Genomic DNA, 17214 nt, shown 5'->3' on the forward strand with positions numbered 1-17214 from the left:
TTCCACACTGTCAATGAAAAGAGGCAAACTTCATAAAATATTTGAAGAGATTTATTCTGAGCCAAATACGAGTGACCACAGCCCATGACACGTCCCTCAGGAGACCCTGAGAACATGTACTCAATGTGGTTGGGGTACAGGTTGGTTTTATACATTTTAGGAAGATATAAGACACTAATAATATGTATTTAAGATATACATTGGATCAGTCCAGAAAAGCAGAACAATTTGAAGCAAGCGGGGGTTGGGGGTTACTGCTTCTAGGTTATAGGTAGATTTTAAAATGTTCTGATTGGCAATTGGTTGAGTTATTATCAATAAAAAGGAACGTCTGGGTTATGATAAGAGGTTGTGGAGTCCAAAATTTTATCATGCAGTTGAAGCCTCCAGGTGCCAGGCTTCAGAGAGAATAGATTATAATGTTTCTGATCAGACTTAAGGTCTGTGTTGATGTTAATTGCTGGTCAGCTTTTCCTGAATTCCAAAAGGGAAGAGGCCATAATGAGGCATGTTCAACACCTGCTTCCCATGGTGGCTTGAGCCAGTCTTTCAAGTTAACTTTTGAGCACCCTGGCTGAGGAGGGTGTCCATTAAGATGGTTGGGAGAGGGTGAGTTTGAAGTTTATTTTCGGTTTACAACATGTAAAGTGTTAAGAGGAGATAGAAACCACCCGCATCCCTAGAATAGCACAACACTCCAGTCACCCCTGCAGTTGATAATGGACATGAGTCTTAAACTCCATCAGTCAGATGACCACCTGCTGAAGCGGCATTGTTGTCTCAGGTAAATACTCAGGGTTCATTGTATCTTGCCAAGAAGATTAAGGACAGTGACACACAAGGAGTGAGTTTATTGGCCGGTGCTATGTTGCCTGCTCTTTACTGAACACATGGCTGGCAAAAAGAAGGGAAGATGGAGCCATCATTGTGAACACGCCTAGTCCTAGGTGTCCTTTTCCTATTGGCACAGCTGCCAGCATTCACTCGTGCAAGCTTCCAGCTTGCTTGTCTATGTCTGAAGCTTGATTTTACAGGCTGGTCTTTGTCAGAAAAGAAAATGATTTGGGGCCTGCTTTCCATTAAAAAGAAAACCTTACTGAGACTTCTGTACCCTCACTACCTGCCTAAATAATTTCTTCTTAAATCCTATATCACTGCCAGACTCTGAGCTAGAATGAGGTGACACAGAAAGGCTGGGATTGTGCAGAATGCATTTTAGTAAACATGGCTGAGTGTCAGTAGTGATGTCCAGTTGCCAGGTGCAGCAGTGACATCTATCCTAGCCTTGGGGTCCAGTGTCCAGCACCAGGATGTCAGAGGTGTGAGCAGTGGTGTCTGCTCAGCAGCAGGGGCAGTTGTTCCTAGGAGGGACCTGATCCAGGGGCGTGGGCTATGGATTCTGTTCCAGGATGTGTAGTTTTCAGCCTGGTTCTGTGGCCTTCCCCACAATAAAATTAACCCCCAATACCAGATATACTACTTTATGTGTAAATTACAGAAATTTGTTTTCCATAGTTTTCTCCAAGAGGTGAGTGAGAAATGAATCTATGGACCAGGGTCAGAGAGCAGCATTCGGAGGTGTTCCTTGTGTGACAGCCACAGCCTGAATTGTCTACCTGGCGTCTACCTCATGGTGGAGAGATCAACAGGGAATATCACATCTCTTAACTGATGATATAAATCCTCCCTTTCCTTTCTGCAAGAAAAATCCTCTTTTAAACAGGGTTTGAAAACCCACCCCACCCCACCCACTCACACACCCTGGGCACTCTCTGATCACTGAGGTTCCTGATCCGGCTGAGCAACAAGATTTCTGGTGGAGGCTTAGAAAATACTCAGGCCACTCCTCAGAACCCCTGTCTCACAATATTATGCACAAGACCAAGGAATCATTTACATAACAAGCCCTACAGGCGAGGCTGATGCAGACATGTGGGATCCTGGTGTTCTGGCTGCTCCAAGTGTGATCAGGAGACCAGTAACATGAGCTCCAGCCTTGTCATAAATCCAGAATCTCTTGCTCAACTCCAGACTTCCTGGATCTCAGCACCACATACAGGTGATCCTGGTGCACATGGGGGTTCCTTGTCTGAGTGTCGTCTAGACGTGGGGCCAGAACTGTGCAGTCTGCTCTGTGGTCTGATCAGATCCCTTACAACTGGAGGTCCAGGGTTCAGTCCTTGCACTCATTCTTTTCCATAGTCAATCACTCCCTTGGTGCTTCATCCATGCTTGAGGTTTTAAGTATCCTTTATGTGGTGTGACCTCTTAAATCTATTTCTCCAGCCCAGTCCTTTCCCCTGAACTGTGGAGTTGTCTGCCCAACTGCCACCCCAGCTCCCCCACCTGCATTCCTAGTAGCCATGTCCTCCACTGAGTGCCTGTGATGCCCCCTCCTCAGGACGCTCCTGCCAGAGTCTCCCCATCTCCACTGACAGCAGCTCCACCCTTCCTTCTACTCACTCATTTTACAACTATGGGTGTCCTTGATTCGTCTTTCTCACATGACAGATACAATCCATTGGCAAATGCTGTGAGTCTATCTTCAAATGTATCCAGAATCCCCTCACGTCCCACTATTTCCTGTGCTCACACCCCAGTCAAGGTAACCGACATCTCCAGCCTGGAATACTGCACTCGATTCCTGTTTTCCCTTCTGCCTCCCTCGTCCCTCGCCTCTCAATTCTGTCCTCAGCACAGCCATCAGAGATCCTTTTAAGAGAGAAGTCATATCATGGCCCTCTTCTGCTCAAAACTGTCCTCTAACTCCCCATCCCACTCAGAGCAAAGGTCAGATGCTCACCCCACTCCTCTCAAGCCCACCTGTTCTGGCCACACCTCTGACCTCATCTAGTTTCTCTGTCCAGCCCTCCCGGCCTCCTTGCTCTTCTGGGAACACAGACACCTTCCTGCCATTGTGCATTTGGACTGGAGTTTCCTTGCCTAGAAAGAACTTCCCCAGACATCCTCATATCCCTCAAATCTTTCCTGAAAGGTCATCTTTGCAACAAGGCACACATTGACCACTCCTGTCCAACAGCCACCTTCCCTGTCCCCACTGCCCATACCCGGATCACCTGCCTCATAGCACTTACCACCTTCCATCACTTTCTTTTCTTACTCTGGTTATAGTGTATGTATCGTCTGCCTCTTACCACTGGAGCATATGCTCAGATATTTTTCTGATTTTACTTCAATGGCGTTCCCCAGATGCAGAACTTTTCTGTCCTGTGTCTGGCTGACAACAAAGCTCAGTTGAATGATCAGTGTAGAGCACCTCCTATTCTAAAGCCAGTATCTTTATTAACATAGCCTCAGGCCAAGTGCTGTTTTGTGGCAGCTGCAGCACAAGGTCCCCTCACACTGACACCGAGGCCGCCTGTACTTTTCTCAGCAGGGCTGCTTGTGTGTCCTCCCTCCCCTATCCCTCCTCCCACAGCAACCGCCCTGCACACTGCAGCACACAATCAGGTTTCTCTCTTCAGGAAGGAACAATTCTAGACTATGGACCCAATTTTACAAACAAATATAAATCTAAATTAGGCTCTGCTTTAGATTCATGAGTTGGGATTGGAGTCAGCACGAAGATCACTGGAATCAGGGAAGGGAGAGAGGGCAGGAGACCAAAGCAGAAGAGGAGCCCTAGAAGGAGGGCAAGAGCTGAATGGGTCTGAAAATTTGTCTCAGAAAGCACAGGGACTCCCGTGTGCAGGGGCTGCCCTGGGCGATGGGTGAGCCTCTGTGGTCACAGCTCCCGCTGAACAAGTCTCCACTGAAGGGACAAGGACAATGGAGCAGTGAAGGTGACCCAGCTGAGGACTGACCACATAAAGCCCATGAAGAACTGAACAGCAACTAGGCACAGGCCCCGTCCACACTCGGCTCCTCACAGCCTTCCCCACCCCCACCTGCAACAGACTCAGCACAGCGAACATGCAGATTCTGGAAGGTTCTCAGGTCTTTATTTGCTCTCTCAACTTCTAGGAATTGACTTATTTAATTAATCCATCAACGCTTCATAGCAAATATTTGAGAACACAAATTTATATTCAGGTTCTTAACTTCATTAGGGAAGTAAGAAGTTGCAGCTCAGTGCACCATGAATTTGAGACAGAGATGGAGACATCCAGCCCCACCTCTCTGGAACAGGAAAGATGATCGGGGAGGGAACACAGGTCAGTGTGGGGACAGGGGTCACGGTGGACACGGGGCTGGGCTGTCTCTCCACCTCCTCACATTATGCTAACAGGAACGCAGACACATTCAGATGCCTTTGCAGAAAGAGATGCCAGAGGCTCTTGAAGTCACAAAGGAGAGGTGTGAAGAAATCCTGCATCTCAGTCCCACACAGGCAGCTGTCTCAGGCTACAGAACACAATAGTCATGAACAAATTCAGGTCAGTCATGGTAAGTGATGACACTCTGAACGGTCCACCACACACTCGAAACGTCCCAATCAAAGAATCCCCATTACCCAGGCCTTTTCCCTCTGCCCCACCCCCGACCACTTCAGCTCCCCAGAATCTCACCTTTACAAGTGATGAGAGACTCATCAGAGCCCTGGGCACTGTTGCTGCCTGGGGTAGAACAAAAAAAAAGACCTGGTCAGAGCCCGCAGGAGATGTGGGACAGGAGGAATTATGGAGTTGGTGAGCTTCTCCACACGCCCGCCGCCATCACTTACACGCAGCCTGAGAGCAGCTCCCTCCTTTTCCACCTGTGGGAAGAAAATGCCCTATGAGGGGACTGGGAGGAGGCAGGGCCATGCGATCTTAGGGGAACCTCCTAGTCTTGGACCCAAGAGAAGTTTCCAGAACTACGACTGCAGACCCAGGGCAGGATCAGGAAACATGGGGAAAGCAGTTGTGGGTTCTGGACCAACTGCCCTCCTAAGGTCTGTCCTTAGCAGGGACCTTCCCCTGACTCATGAATGCTGGAATCAGGACCCCAACACCATAATCATCAAGGTGATACATCCGTCCTTCATTGTCACATGTGCTTCGCAAAAGAGTAAGTGCTGGCACACAGGGTCCCAGGCTGGGATGGCCCATGTGTGGATGGTGCTTCCAGTAACAAGGCGGGGCACACTTCTACCTGGGGCTTGAAACTCCCAGTGGGACAAGAAAACCCAGACCCCACTCTTCACCCCTTCCCTACCTGAGCTCTTCCTCCTACACATCATAGCAGTGACCACAGCTCCAAGGACAGCTAGGACAACCAGGACAGCCAGGCCAGCAACGATGCCCATGATGGGGATGGTGGGCTGGGAAGATGGCTCTGGGAAAGGAGGGGAAGGTGAGGGGCCCTGACCCCCAAGCCTCAGCCCTGACCCGGCTGAAGGGCTCCAGAAGGACTTCTGCTTTCTCTGATAAGAGATGTGACCCCCCATTCCCCTCCTTACCCCATCTCAGGGTGAGGGGCTCTGGCAGCCCCTCGTGCTGCATATGGCACGTGTATCTCTGCTCTTGTCCAGAAGGCACCACCACAGCTGCCCACTTCTGGAAGGTTCCATCTCCTGCTGGCCTGGTCTCCACAAGCTCGGTGTCCTGGGTCTGGTCCTCCCCATCCCGCTGCCAGGTCAGTGTGATCTCCGCAGGGTAGAAGCCCAGGGCCCAGCACCTCAGGGTGGCCTCATGGTCAGAGAGGGGGTGGTGGGTCACGTGTGTCTTTGGGGGTTCTGACGGGAAGAGTCAGAAAATTCAGACACTTTGCATCTCTCTTGGGACACTCCAGCAGCGCCCATGTGACCATCCTGAGAATGGACAGGACACCTGGGGTGGGGAAGGCGGCACAGAACCTAGACGCCAGCCTGGACACAGGCACCTGGGATAATCTCCTATTCATTGGAAAGTTCTAGTCTCTGAGGGAGGAACAGCGACTTCTGGTCCTGACCTGAGTGGAGGCCGCAGGACTCAGAAAAGCTGGAATCAAACCTTCAGACACATTGAGTGTGAGGCAGAGAACAAGGCCTGAGAGAAAGGTCAGCAGCCTGACCACAGCTGCTGCAGTGGTCAAAGTGGTCAAAGGAGACCCCTGATCAGTATTCCAGGGACTGTCTTCCCCTCCATTTCCTCAGAGACTTCATCCCTTAATTGTCCTAGAGAGCAGAGGGGGCCCTCAGAGGAAACTCAGGAAAACTCATGCCATTCTCCATTCAAGGGAGGGCGATATTCCAGTGCTGATCCCATTTTCCTCCTTTCCTCGTGGGAGGCCATCCCGGGAGATCTATAGGAGATGGGGAAGGCTCCCCACTGCCCCTGGTACCTGCGCGCTGCAGCGTCTCCTTCCCGTTCTCCAGGTATCTGCGGAGCCACTCCACGCACAGGCCCTCCAGGTAGGCTCTCAGCTGCTCCGCCGCACGGGCCGCCTCCCACTTGCGCTGGGTGATCTGAGCCGCCGTGTCCGCCGCGGTCCAGGAGCGCAGGTCCTCGTTCAGGGCGATGTAATCCTTGCCGTCGTAGGCGAACTGCTCATACCCGCGGAGGAGGCGCCCGTCGGGCCCCAGGTCGCAGCCATACATCTTCTGGAGAGTGTGAGACCCTGGCCCCGCCCCCGTGGTCAGCCATGCCCGCGGAGCCCCGCCCCGCCCCGACCAACCCGCGGGGATTTTGGCCTAAACCGAAAATGAAACCGGGTAAAGGCGACTGGGGCTCTCTCCGGTCGAGGGTCTGGGCGGGTTCCGCAGCCTCGGGGTGGATCTCAGACCGGGAGACTCGGGGCGACCCGGGCCGTCCGTGGGGGATGGGGAGGGGTCGTGACCGGCGCCCGGGGCCGGGGTCACTCACCGTCCTCGCTCTGGTTGTAGTAGCCGCGCAGTTTCCGCAGGTTCACTCGGTCAGCCTGTGCCTGGCGCTTGTACTTCTGTGTCTCCCGGTCCCAATACTCCGGCCCCTCCTGCTCCACCCACGGCGCCCGCGGCTCCCCTCTCGGACTCGCGGCGTCGCTGTCGAACCGCACGAACTGCGTGTCATCCACGTAGCCCACTGCGATGAAGCGGGGCTCTCCGCGGCCGGGCCGGGACACGGCGGTGTAGAAATACCTCATGGAGTGGGAGCCTGGGGGCGAGGAGGGGCTGAGACCCGCCCGACCCTCCTCCCTGCGCGGCTCCCCGGGTCCTGCGCCCTCGCCGGGCTGGCCCCTCGCTCCTCTCCGCAGAGGCCGTTTCCCTCCCGACCCCGCACTCACCGGCCCAGGTCTCGGTCAGGGCCAGGGCTCCCGAGAGCAGCAGGAGGAGGGTTCGGGGCGCCATGACCCGCATCTCGGCGTCTGGGGAGAATCTGAGCCCGGGTGGGTGACTGGGGACTTTAGAACCGGGACTGCGGAGACGCTGATTGGCTTCTCTAGAACCCGACACCCAATGGGAGTGGGAATTGGGGACGCGTCATGAGTATTCAGGAAGAAGGACCCGACGCAAGTTGGGAGAAGAAGTGAAACTCAGGGGAGTGGAGAATCCCCAACGCGGCGCCTCTCCAGTGCAGACACGGCCCTTGGAGCCTGAGACCCTGAGAGCCCCGCCCGGGACCTGGGACTTCGTCCTGATCCCTCTTCTCCTACACCAAGCATCTTTGTCACACTGTGTGCCTGAGTCCTGGCCAAGGATCTGTCTGTGGAAACCAGGGAGAGACCCCCAGGCTGCGCGCAGCCCCTTCCCCTTCACTTCTCCTCCTGGATTCCCCGTCCCTGAACTGGACTCCCTGCCTCCCACTCTTTGCCTTACCTTACCTCAGGTAATATTAAACTACATCCAGCAAAATAAAGGACACTTACCTCTCCCCTTGGACTCTTGTACAGGGAAACTCACCATGGGGAACTTGATGCCAGACAGTGAGCTCGCCCTGGGAATGGACGTGTAGAGTCAGGAGTTTTCTCTTTAAACCTGGTGAAGTTTTTGTCTGAAAGCACCAGGTAGAGATTCTCATAGAGACCAGTTTCCTTTCTGTTTATTGATACAGTAGGTAGCACAATATTGGTAATCCCTGAATGATTAGAATTCCAATCTGTGAAAGACCTGTGTCAAAACTGCATTACAATTAAATTCTCAAAGCTCCTGTTTTACTTTCGCAGACTATGGATCTGTGACTCTGGGTTGTTGCATTTAAAATTATCCTCATTCTCTAGCCCGAGTTTCCCTGTGTGAGTCCAGAACATCTCCTGAATACAAAGAAGCAGGGTTTGTTACTGTCTATTGCAACCGGTAGCTTGTAGTCATCACCTCAAAGTTGCGAGGGCTCAATGCAGTCCCAATGCTCTTCACCGACGCTCCAGCACTGCCCGTTTTCGTGAACTATGCACATCTAAGCAGTGTGCATATTTTATTTGGACACTTGATATTTTTGTAACCCTTTTTTTAAAAAAAATCATAAGGAGGCCATTAGTTTTAAGGCAGTCACACAAAATGTATTAAATACCGAATGCAAAGACCCCCCTGCCAGGCTCTTCTACTGCTTTAGAATTCTTTCCTCTGCTCCTTTTCCTCATCTCCTGCTTCTCCAGCCCTTCTGTCTGCCCCTCTCATCCCTCACACCCTCTTTCCCCTTTAGTCCCCGCCACCCTGTCACTCCTGAATTGTGGCACTAACACTGTCCCTCACTTCCTGCCCATGTCTGTTCTCCCCACAGTGCTCAGCAGTCCTGCTAATGTGACTCAGGTCGTGTCATTTCTTCACTTACAATGGTTGGATTTTGGTCTACCATTTTGCTATACGTTTTCAATTTGTCTCATATCTTTTTGTTTCTGTTCCTCCTTTGCTACTTTCTTATGTGTCAAGTAAACATTTTTTAGCTTATGGTTTTAATTCTCTTAGTGGCTTTTAGCTATATTTCTTTACATTAATTTTTTATTGTTGTAAGAATTGAAACCCAATTCCTTGACTTTTCACAGTGAAATTCAGGTAATATTAAGCTGCATCCAGCAAAATAAAGGACACTTCAAATGGTGTAGTTTCATTTAAACTATCATTATGCTATTATTATTGTATATGTTACATCAATATACGTTATAAACTCAACGATACAGTGTAATACTTTTTGTTTTAGACAAGCAGTCACATATCTTCAGGAAATTAAGAAAATGGGTGTGTATGTGATATGTGTATGTGCATCATTTCTGTTGTTAATTGTTCCTTTCTGTATATCTGGGTCACCATCTAGTATCATTTCCCTTCAGCCTGAAGAACGTCCTTTAAAATTACATGTAGTACAGGACCCCTAGGAAATGAATTTTATGGGTTTGATGATCTAACAATGTCTTTATTTTTGCCTTCTTTCCTCCCCCCTCCCCACCCCCTTTTTTTTTGCTTATTAGGGCGTTTACGTGTAAAAAAATTCACCAGTTTTAGCTGCACTTTTTGGTGGATATTGGTAATTATTTATAGTGTAACTACCACACTGCCCAGTAGAGAAACACCAAATGCAAAGATCCTCCTACTAGGCCCCTCCACTGCTTTAGAGTCCTTTCCCCTGCTCCTTGTCCTCACCTCCTGCTTCCCCAGCCCTTCTCTCTGCCCCTTATCCCTCAGACCTTCTTCTCCCCTTCTTCCCCCTCCCAGTCACTCCTGAATTGTGGCACTGTAGAGAACAGTTTCTTTTCCCTAAAAACTTTCTTTATGCCCCTTTCTATTTAATCCTTGCCTCCCACCCTCACCCCTTCCCTTCATTCAACCACTGCTGTGCTTTCTGTCACTGCAATAGTGACATTTCTAGAATTTCATGGACATGCAATCATATGTTATGTAGTCTTTTGTTTGGTCTCTCCCTTAGCATAACGATGTTTGAGATGATGCCATTCATTCATTTTTGTTGCTGAGCAGCTGCCGAGTATTGCTGGAATCCCAGTTTATTCATTGGTTTCTGTGTCTCCAGTTGATAGACATGTGGATTCCTCCAGTTAGGGCTTGTTATTAATGAAGCCACTATAAATAACTGCTTACAAGTGTGGACTTACATTTTTATTTCTTTTGGATAAATATATATTTGTGGAATTGCTGGGCCATGTGGTAATAGATGGGTAACTGTATAAGAAATTGCCATACCACTTTACAAATTGGCTGCCACATTTCTTGCATTCCTACCAGCAATATCAGACATTCCTATTTTTTCCATATTCTTGCCAGTGTTAAGACTTATCATATGTCTTTTTAACTTTACCTGCTCTAGGTGATGTGTGATGGTTTCTCATTGTGATTTTAACTTGCACTTCTTAGATGACTAGTATTGTTTGCTATCTTTTCATGTTCATCTAAGTGACTTATTACATATATTTTATGAACTATTTTGCAAATTCAATGATTAATTCCAGAGACTTTTTCAGAATTCCCTAGTGTTTTCTACATATACAATGAAGCTGGTGACAAAGAAAGACTTTCATTTCTTCCTTTCTTATCCATTGATCTGTTTTCTTTTAAAATTATTATTATTTGGTAGAGATGAGGTCTCACTTATCAGGCTGGTCTCAAACTCCTGATCTCAAGTGATCCTCCCACCTCAGCCTCCCAAAATGCAGGGATTACAGGCATGAGCCACCATGCCTGGTCCTTGTTGCACTGGTTAGGATGACTGTTAGGTGTTTAAACAAGAATGATGAGAGCTCACATGTTTGTTTACAAGGAACTTAAACAAATTTACAAGAAAAAAACCCATCCCCATCAAAAAGTGGACAAAGGATATAAACAGACACTTCTCAGAGGAAGACATTTACGTGGCCAAGAAACATATGAAAAAAAGCTCACACACGTATATGAAACGTGACTGTTTATAATCCTATCCAAAAAAGACCTGATTTCAAGCAACAGCAGGATTGCTTCCATTCAATACTTGGACCTGCAAACATCAAAAAAGCCACTGGAGAAACTGAACGACTCTCTGAAAGCCTTAAACTAAGATATGAAGAAGTTGAAATCTGGAAAAAACTTGAGGAAAAGGACAGGCAGGGGGAAGCACAGTGGCTACAACAAAAAAGGCAGGAAACAGGAAGAGAGGATGGCAGCACGTTGGCTAAAGGTTCTTTGGAGATTGTATTGGATTCCAAAGACAAAACCCAAAAGAGCAATGGTGAAAAGAATGAAAAATGTGAGACCAAAGAGAAAGGAGCAATCACAGCAAAGGAACTATACACAATGATGATGGATAAAAACATCAGCTTGATTATAATGGATGCTCAAAGAATGCAGGATTATCAGGATTCCTGTATTTTACATTCTCTCAGTGTTCCTGAAGAAGCCTTCAGTCCAGTAGTCACTGCTAGTTGGATTGAAGCACACCTCCCAGATAATTCTATAGATACATGGAAGAAGAGGGGGAATGTGGAGTATATGGTACTTCTTGACTGCTTTAGTTCTGCAAAAGATTTACAGATTGGAACAACTCTCTGGCATCTGAAAGATGCACTTTTCAAGTGGGAAAGTAAGACTGTCCTGTGCAATGGGCCTTGGGCTTTGGTTTTAGAGGGAGGCTATAAAAACTGGTTCCTTTGCTATTCCCAGTATACAACAAATGCTAAGGTCACTCCACCCCCACAACACCAGAATGAAGAGTTGTCTATCTCATTGGATTTTACTTATCCCTCACTGGAAGAATCAATTCCTTCTAAACCTGCTGCCCAGATGCCACCTCCACCTATAGAAGTGGATGAAAATATAGAATTGATCAGTGATCAAATAAGTGATAATGATCAAAATGAGAGGACGGGACCACTGAATATATCAATTCCAGTTGAACCAGTTGCTGCTTCTAAATCTGATGTTTCACCCATCATTCAGCCAGTGCCTAGCATAAAGAATGTTCCACAGATTGATCATACTAAAAAACTGGCAGTCAAATTGCCTGAAGAGCATATTGAAATCTGAAAGTACAAATCATGAGCAACAGTCTCCTCAGAATGAAAAAGTTATTCCTGATTGTTCCGCCAAGCCAGTAGGTTCCTCTCCAACTCTCATGTTAACAGATGAAGAAAAGGCTCATATTCATGCAGAAACTGCTCTTCTAATGGAGAAAAACAAACAAGAAAAAGAACTTCAGGAAAGACAGCAAGGGAAACAGAAAGAAACTGAGGAGGGAAGAACACGAGCAAAAAGCCAAAAAGAAACAAGAAGCTGAAGAAAATGAAATTACACAGAAGCAACAAAAAGCAAAAGAAGAAATGGAGAAGAAAGAACGTGAACAGGCCAAGAAAGAGGATAAAGAAATCTCAGCAAAGAAGGGCAAAGAAATAACAAGAGTAAAAAGACAAAGTAAAAGTGATCATGAAACCTCTGGTGCCGAGAAGTCTGTAGAGGACAGGGGGAGAAGATGTTCAACCCCAGAAGTACAGAAAAAGTCAACAAGAGATGTGTCCCATACATCTGCGACAGGGGATTCAGGTTCAGGCAAGCCTTTTAAGATTAAAGGACAACCAGAAACTGGAATTCTAAGGACAGAAACTTTTAGAGAGGATACAGATGATACTGAAAGAAATAAAACTCAACGAGAACCTGCGATAATAGCATGAAGTGAAGAAATGGGGAGGATGGTACCAGGACTGCCTTCAGGCTGGGCCAAGTTTCTTGATCCAATCACTGGAACGTTTCATTATTATCATTCACCACTAACACTGTTCATATGTACCCACTGGAAATGGCTCCTTCATCTGCACCTCCTTCCACCCCTCCAACTCATAAAGGCAAGCCACAGATTCCTGCTAAGCAGGATAGGGAACCTTCCAAACTGAAATGCTCTTACTCCTCCCCAGATATAACCCAGGCTATTCAAGAGGAAGAGAAGAGGAAGCCAGCAGTAACTCCAACAGTTAATCAGGAAGACAAGCCAACATGCTACCCTAAAGCTGAGATCTCAAGGCTTTCTGCTTCTCAGATTTGGAAACTCAGTCCTGTTTTCAGAGGTTCTGGACCAGCTCTTACTGGACTTCGTAACTTAGGAAATACTTGTTATATGAACTCAATATTGCAGTGCCTATGTAATGCTCCACATTTGGCTGATTATTTCAACCGAAACTGTTATCAGGATGATATTAACAAGTCAAATTTGTTAGGGGCATAAAGGTGAAGTGGCAGAAGAATTTGGTATAATCATGAAAGCCCCGTGGACAGGACAGTATAGATATATCAGTCCAAAAGACCTTAAAATCACCATTGGGAAGATCAATTACCAGTTTGCAGGATACAGTCAAGATTCACAAGAATTTCTTCTGTTCCTAATGGATGGTCTCCATGAAGATCTAAATAAAACTGATAATCGGAAGACATATAAAGAAGAAAATAATGATCATCTCAATGACTTTAAAGCTGCAGAACATGCCTGGCAGAAACACAAGCGGCTCTATGAGTCTATTATTGTTGCACTTTTTCAGGGTCAATTCAAATCTACAGTACAGTGCCTCACCCATCACAAAAAGTCTAGGACACTTGAGGCCTTCATGTATTTGTCTCTACTGATAGCATCCACAAGTAAATGTACATTATAGGATTGCCTTAGATTATTTTCTAAAGAAGAAAAACTCATAGATAATAACAGATTTTACTGCAATCTTTGCAGAGCTCGACGGGATTCTTAAAAAAGAAATCTGGAAGTTACCACCTGTGCTTTTAGTGCATCTGAAACATTTTTCCTACAATGGCAGGTGGAAACAAAAATTACAGACATCTGTGGACTTCCCGTTAGAAAATCTTGCCTTGTCACAGTATGTTATTGGTCCAAAGAACAATTTGAAGAAATATAATTTGTTTTCTGTTTCAGATCACTGCAGTGGGCTGGATGGAGGCCATTACACAGCCTACTGTAAAAATGCAGCAAAACAGCGGTGGTTTAAGTTTGATGATCATGAAGTTTCTGATATCTCTGTTTCTTCTGTGAAATCTTCAGCAGCTTATATCCTCTTTTATACTTCTTTGGGACCATGAGTAACTGATGTAGGCACATAAGGAGACATAGGTTATAAACTAGTTATCTTTTAAAAGGCTCAGCAACACAATTCTTGAAATGCTTATCAACATAATGGTAGCAATAGCTGGCCATTTAGAGGAATTCTAGGACAGTGGGAGCTGTGTTACTAGCACTATATAATTCCTGTCAGTGGTGACAAATAACACTTAACAAGTATTGCAGTAAGCATCACTTACAGGTACCATTTATTTCAAAACAACTTTTTTAGTCTGCTCCAAAGTTAAAATAATTAACTAGCTAAGCATTATTATTCTACTGGTCTAAAAACCATTGTACCCTTTTTTTCCTTTTCACTGTTACAGCCTTTTCACATTTCTAAATCCCATCTTCATATACTATGAATACTCTAGAATGATGTGAAGCAGATAGGAATGTATGTGTACATATTTATTGCATACTTACACATCAAATCGATGTACATAGTTTAACATGTGGTCCTTTCGTGAAACTTAGAACTCAGAGGATTGCATTTTTTTCTTTGAGCATATTTTGAGTAACTGCAGTGCTTTCTTAGGGAAATGACAGGGCAAAGCTATTTTTCTGTTGGCTTTGGGGGCATTTGGGTGTGCTAAATCTTTATCCTAAAAAATAAATGGAAACTTCCTTTAATTTTTAAAAATGAGACATTAAAATCTTAATGAGAAAAATTTAAAAAGCTCAATATCACTGCTCATTAGAGAAATGTAAATCAAAGCCACAATGAGATACCATCTCCCGCCAGTCAGAATGGTAATTATTAAAAAGTCAAGAAACAATAGATGCTGGTGAGGCTGTGGAGAAATAGGAACACTTTTACACTGTTGTTGGGAATGTAAACTAGTTCAACCATTGTGGAAGACAGTGTGGCCATTCCTCAGAGATCTAGAACCAGAAATACTATTTGACCCTTTGGGTATCTACCCAAAGGAATATAAATCATTCTACTATAAAGACACATGCACACGTATGTTTATTGCAGCACTATTTACAATAGCAAAGACTTGGAACCAACCCAAATGTCCATCAGTGATAGATGGATAAAGAAAATGTGGTGCATACCACCATGGAATAGTACACAGCCAGAAAAAGGAATGAGCTCATGTCCTTTGCAGGGACATGGATGAAAGTGGAGGTCATCATCCTCAGCAAACTAACACGGGAACAGAAAACAAAGCACCTCATGTTCTCATTCCTAAGTGAGAGTTGAACAATGACAACACATGGACACAGGGAGGGGAACAACACATATCAGGGCCTGTTGAGGAGTGCGGGGGGCGAGGGACGGGAACTTAGAGGATGGGTCAATAGGTGCAGCAAACCACCATGGCAGACTATACGTATGTAACAAACCTGCAGGTTCTGCACATGTATCCTGGAACCTAAAGTAAAATAAAATAAAGCAAATTAAAAAAAGAAAGCCCATGTCTTACATATATGCATATGTTCATTGCAGCACTATTCACAATAGCAAAGACATGGAATCAACCTAAATGTCCATCAGTGGTAGACTGGATAAAGAAAATATGGCAAATATGCTCTACCGGCAGGATTTGATGGCGTGATGTCTCACAGAAAGTTCTCCACTCCCAGACATGGGTCCCTCGGCTTCCTGCCTTGGAAGCGCAGCAGCAGGCATCGTGGGAAGGTGAAGAACTTCCCTAAGGATGACCCGTCCAAGCCGGTCCACCTCACAGCCTTCCTGGGATACAAGGCTGGCATGACCCACATCGTGAGGGAAGTCAACAGGCCAGGATCCAAGGTGAACAAGAAGGAGGTGGTGGAGGCTGTGACCATTGTGGAGAGGCCACCAGTGGGCATTGTGGGCTACGTGGAAACCCCTCAAGGCCTCCGGACTTGCAAGACTGTCTTCGCTGAGCACATCAGTGATGAATGCAAGAGGCGTTTCTACAAGAACTGGCAAAAATCTAAGAAGAAGGCCTTTACCAAGTACTGCAAGAAATGGCAGGATGAGGATGGCAAGAAGCAGCTGGAGAAGGACTTCAGCAGCATGAAGAAGTACTGCCAAGTCATCCGCGTCATTGCCCACACCCAGATGCACCTGCTTCCTCTGTGCCAGAAGAAGGCCCACCTGATGGAGATCCAAGTGAATGGAGGCACTGTGGCTGAGAAGCTGGACTGGGCTGGCGAGAGGCTCAAGCAGCAGGTACCTGTGAACCAAGTGTTTGGGCAGGATGAGATGATCGACGTCATCAGGGTGACCAAGGGCAAAGGCTACAAAAGGGTCACCAGTCATTGGCACACCAAGAAGCTGCCCCGCAAGACCCACCAAGGCCTGTGCAAGGTGGCCTGTATTGGGGCATGGCATCCTGCTCGTGTGGGCTTCTCTGTGGTACGTGGTGGGCAGAAAGGCTACCGTCACCGCACTGAGATCAACAAGAAGATCTATAGGATTGGCTAGGGCTACCTTATCAAGGATGGCAAGCTGATCAAGAACAATGCCTCCACTGACTATGACCTGTCTGACAAGAGCATCAACCCTTTTGGTGGCTTTGTCCACTATGGTGAAGTGTCCAATGACTTTGTCATGCTGAAAGGCTGTGTGGTGGGAACCAAGAAGTGGGTGCTCACCCTCCGCAAGTCCTTGCTGGTGCAGACAAAGCAGCGGGCTCTGGAGAAGATTGACCTTAAGTTCATTGACACCACCTCCAAGTTTGGCCATGGCCGCTTCCGGACCATGGAGGAGAAGAAAGCATTCATGGGACCACTCAAGAAAGACCGAATTGCAAAGGAAGAAAGAGCTTAATGCCGGGAACAGATTTTGCAACTGGTGGGGTCTCAATAAAAGTTATTTTCCATTGAAAAAAAAAAAAGAAAAAGAAAATGTGGCACATATATACCATAGGATACTGTGCAGCCATAAAAAAGAATGAGATCATGTCCTTTGCAGGAACATGGATGGAGCTGGAGGCCATTATCCTTAGCAAACTAAGGCAGGAACAGAAAACCAACTACCACTTGTTCTCACTTATAAGTAGGAGTTATATGATGAGAACACATGGACACGCAGAGGGGAACAACACACACTGGGGTCCACTTGAGGGTAGAGGGTGGGAGGAGGGAGAAGATCAGGAAAAATAGCTAAGGGGTACTAAGGCTTAATACTTGGGTGGGTACTAATGGGTACAGAAATAATCTGTACAATAAAACCCCATGACACAAGTTTACCTATATAACAAACCTGCACATGTACTCCTTAACTAAAAATAAAAGTTAAATTAAAAAAAAAGAAACAAAGAAAGTGCATATCTGGAAAGAGCATATGGTTGGGTTCTGTGTTTTG

General features: G+C 46.6%; 1 protein-coding gene and 3 pseudogenes across 4 annotated transcripts; 3 read left to right on the forward strand and 1 right to left on the reverse strand.

Annotated features, from left to right (window-relative positions):
• Window positions 1–3940: 3940 nt before the first annotated feature.
• Window positions 3941–8575, reverse strand: PATR-C (major histocompatibility complex, class I, C). 4 transcript variants are annotated; one of them, XM_063812287.1, is made up of 10 exons: window positions 8213–8575; window positions 7802–7835; window positions 7186–7340; window positions 6786–7055; window positions 6265–6540; window positions 5402–5677; window positions 5158–5277; window positions 4685–4717; window positions 4530–4577; window positions 3941–4365 (listed from the first exon to the last, which is right to left on the reverse strand). In XM_063812287.1, exons 3-10 carry the CDS (start codon window positions 7256–7258, stop codon window positions 4361–4363), a joined length of 1101 nt encoding a protein of 366 aa, XP_063668357.1. In that variant the 5' UTR covers window positions 7259–7340; window positions 7802–7835; window positions 8213–8575; the 3' UTR covers window positions 3941–4360. The 4 variants fall into 4 exon arrangements, with proteins under 4 accessions (XP_063668357.1, XP_054542663.2, XP_016810209.2 ...); XM_054686688.2 differs by having other exon boundaries at window positions 7768–8223; XM_016954720.2 differs by lacking the exons at window positions 7802–7835; window positions 8213–8575 and having other exon boundaries at window positions 3941–4367; window positions 4533–4577.
• A 2159-nt stretch (window positions 8576–10734) lies between these two features.
• Window positions 10735–12557, forward strand: LOC107975449 (ubiquitin carboxyl-terminal hydrolase 8-like; annotated as a pseudogene).
• A 405-nt stretch (window positions 12558–12962) lies between these two features.
• Window positions 12963–13912, forward strand: LOC129144398 (ubiquitin carboxyl-terminal hydrolase 8-like; annotated as a pseudogene).
• Window positions 13913–15429: 1517 nt separating this feature from the next.
• On the forward strand, window positions 15430–16744 carry LOC471964 (large ribosomal subunit protein uL3-like; annotated as a pseudogene).
• The last annotated feature ends 470 nt before the right edge of the window (window positions 16745–17214 follow it).

This window comes from Pan troglodytes, chromosome 5, assembly GCF_028858775.2.
Source record: "Pan troglodytes isolate AG18354 chromosome 5, NHGRI_mPanTro3-v2.0_pri, whole genome shotgun sequence".
In the NCBI taxonomy this organism is placed as follows: Eukaryota; Metazoa; Chordata; class Mammalia; order Primates; family Hominidae; genus Pan; species Pan troglodytes.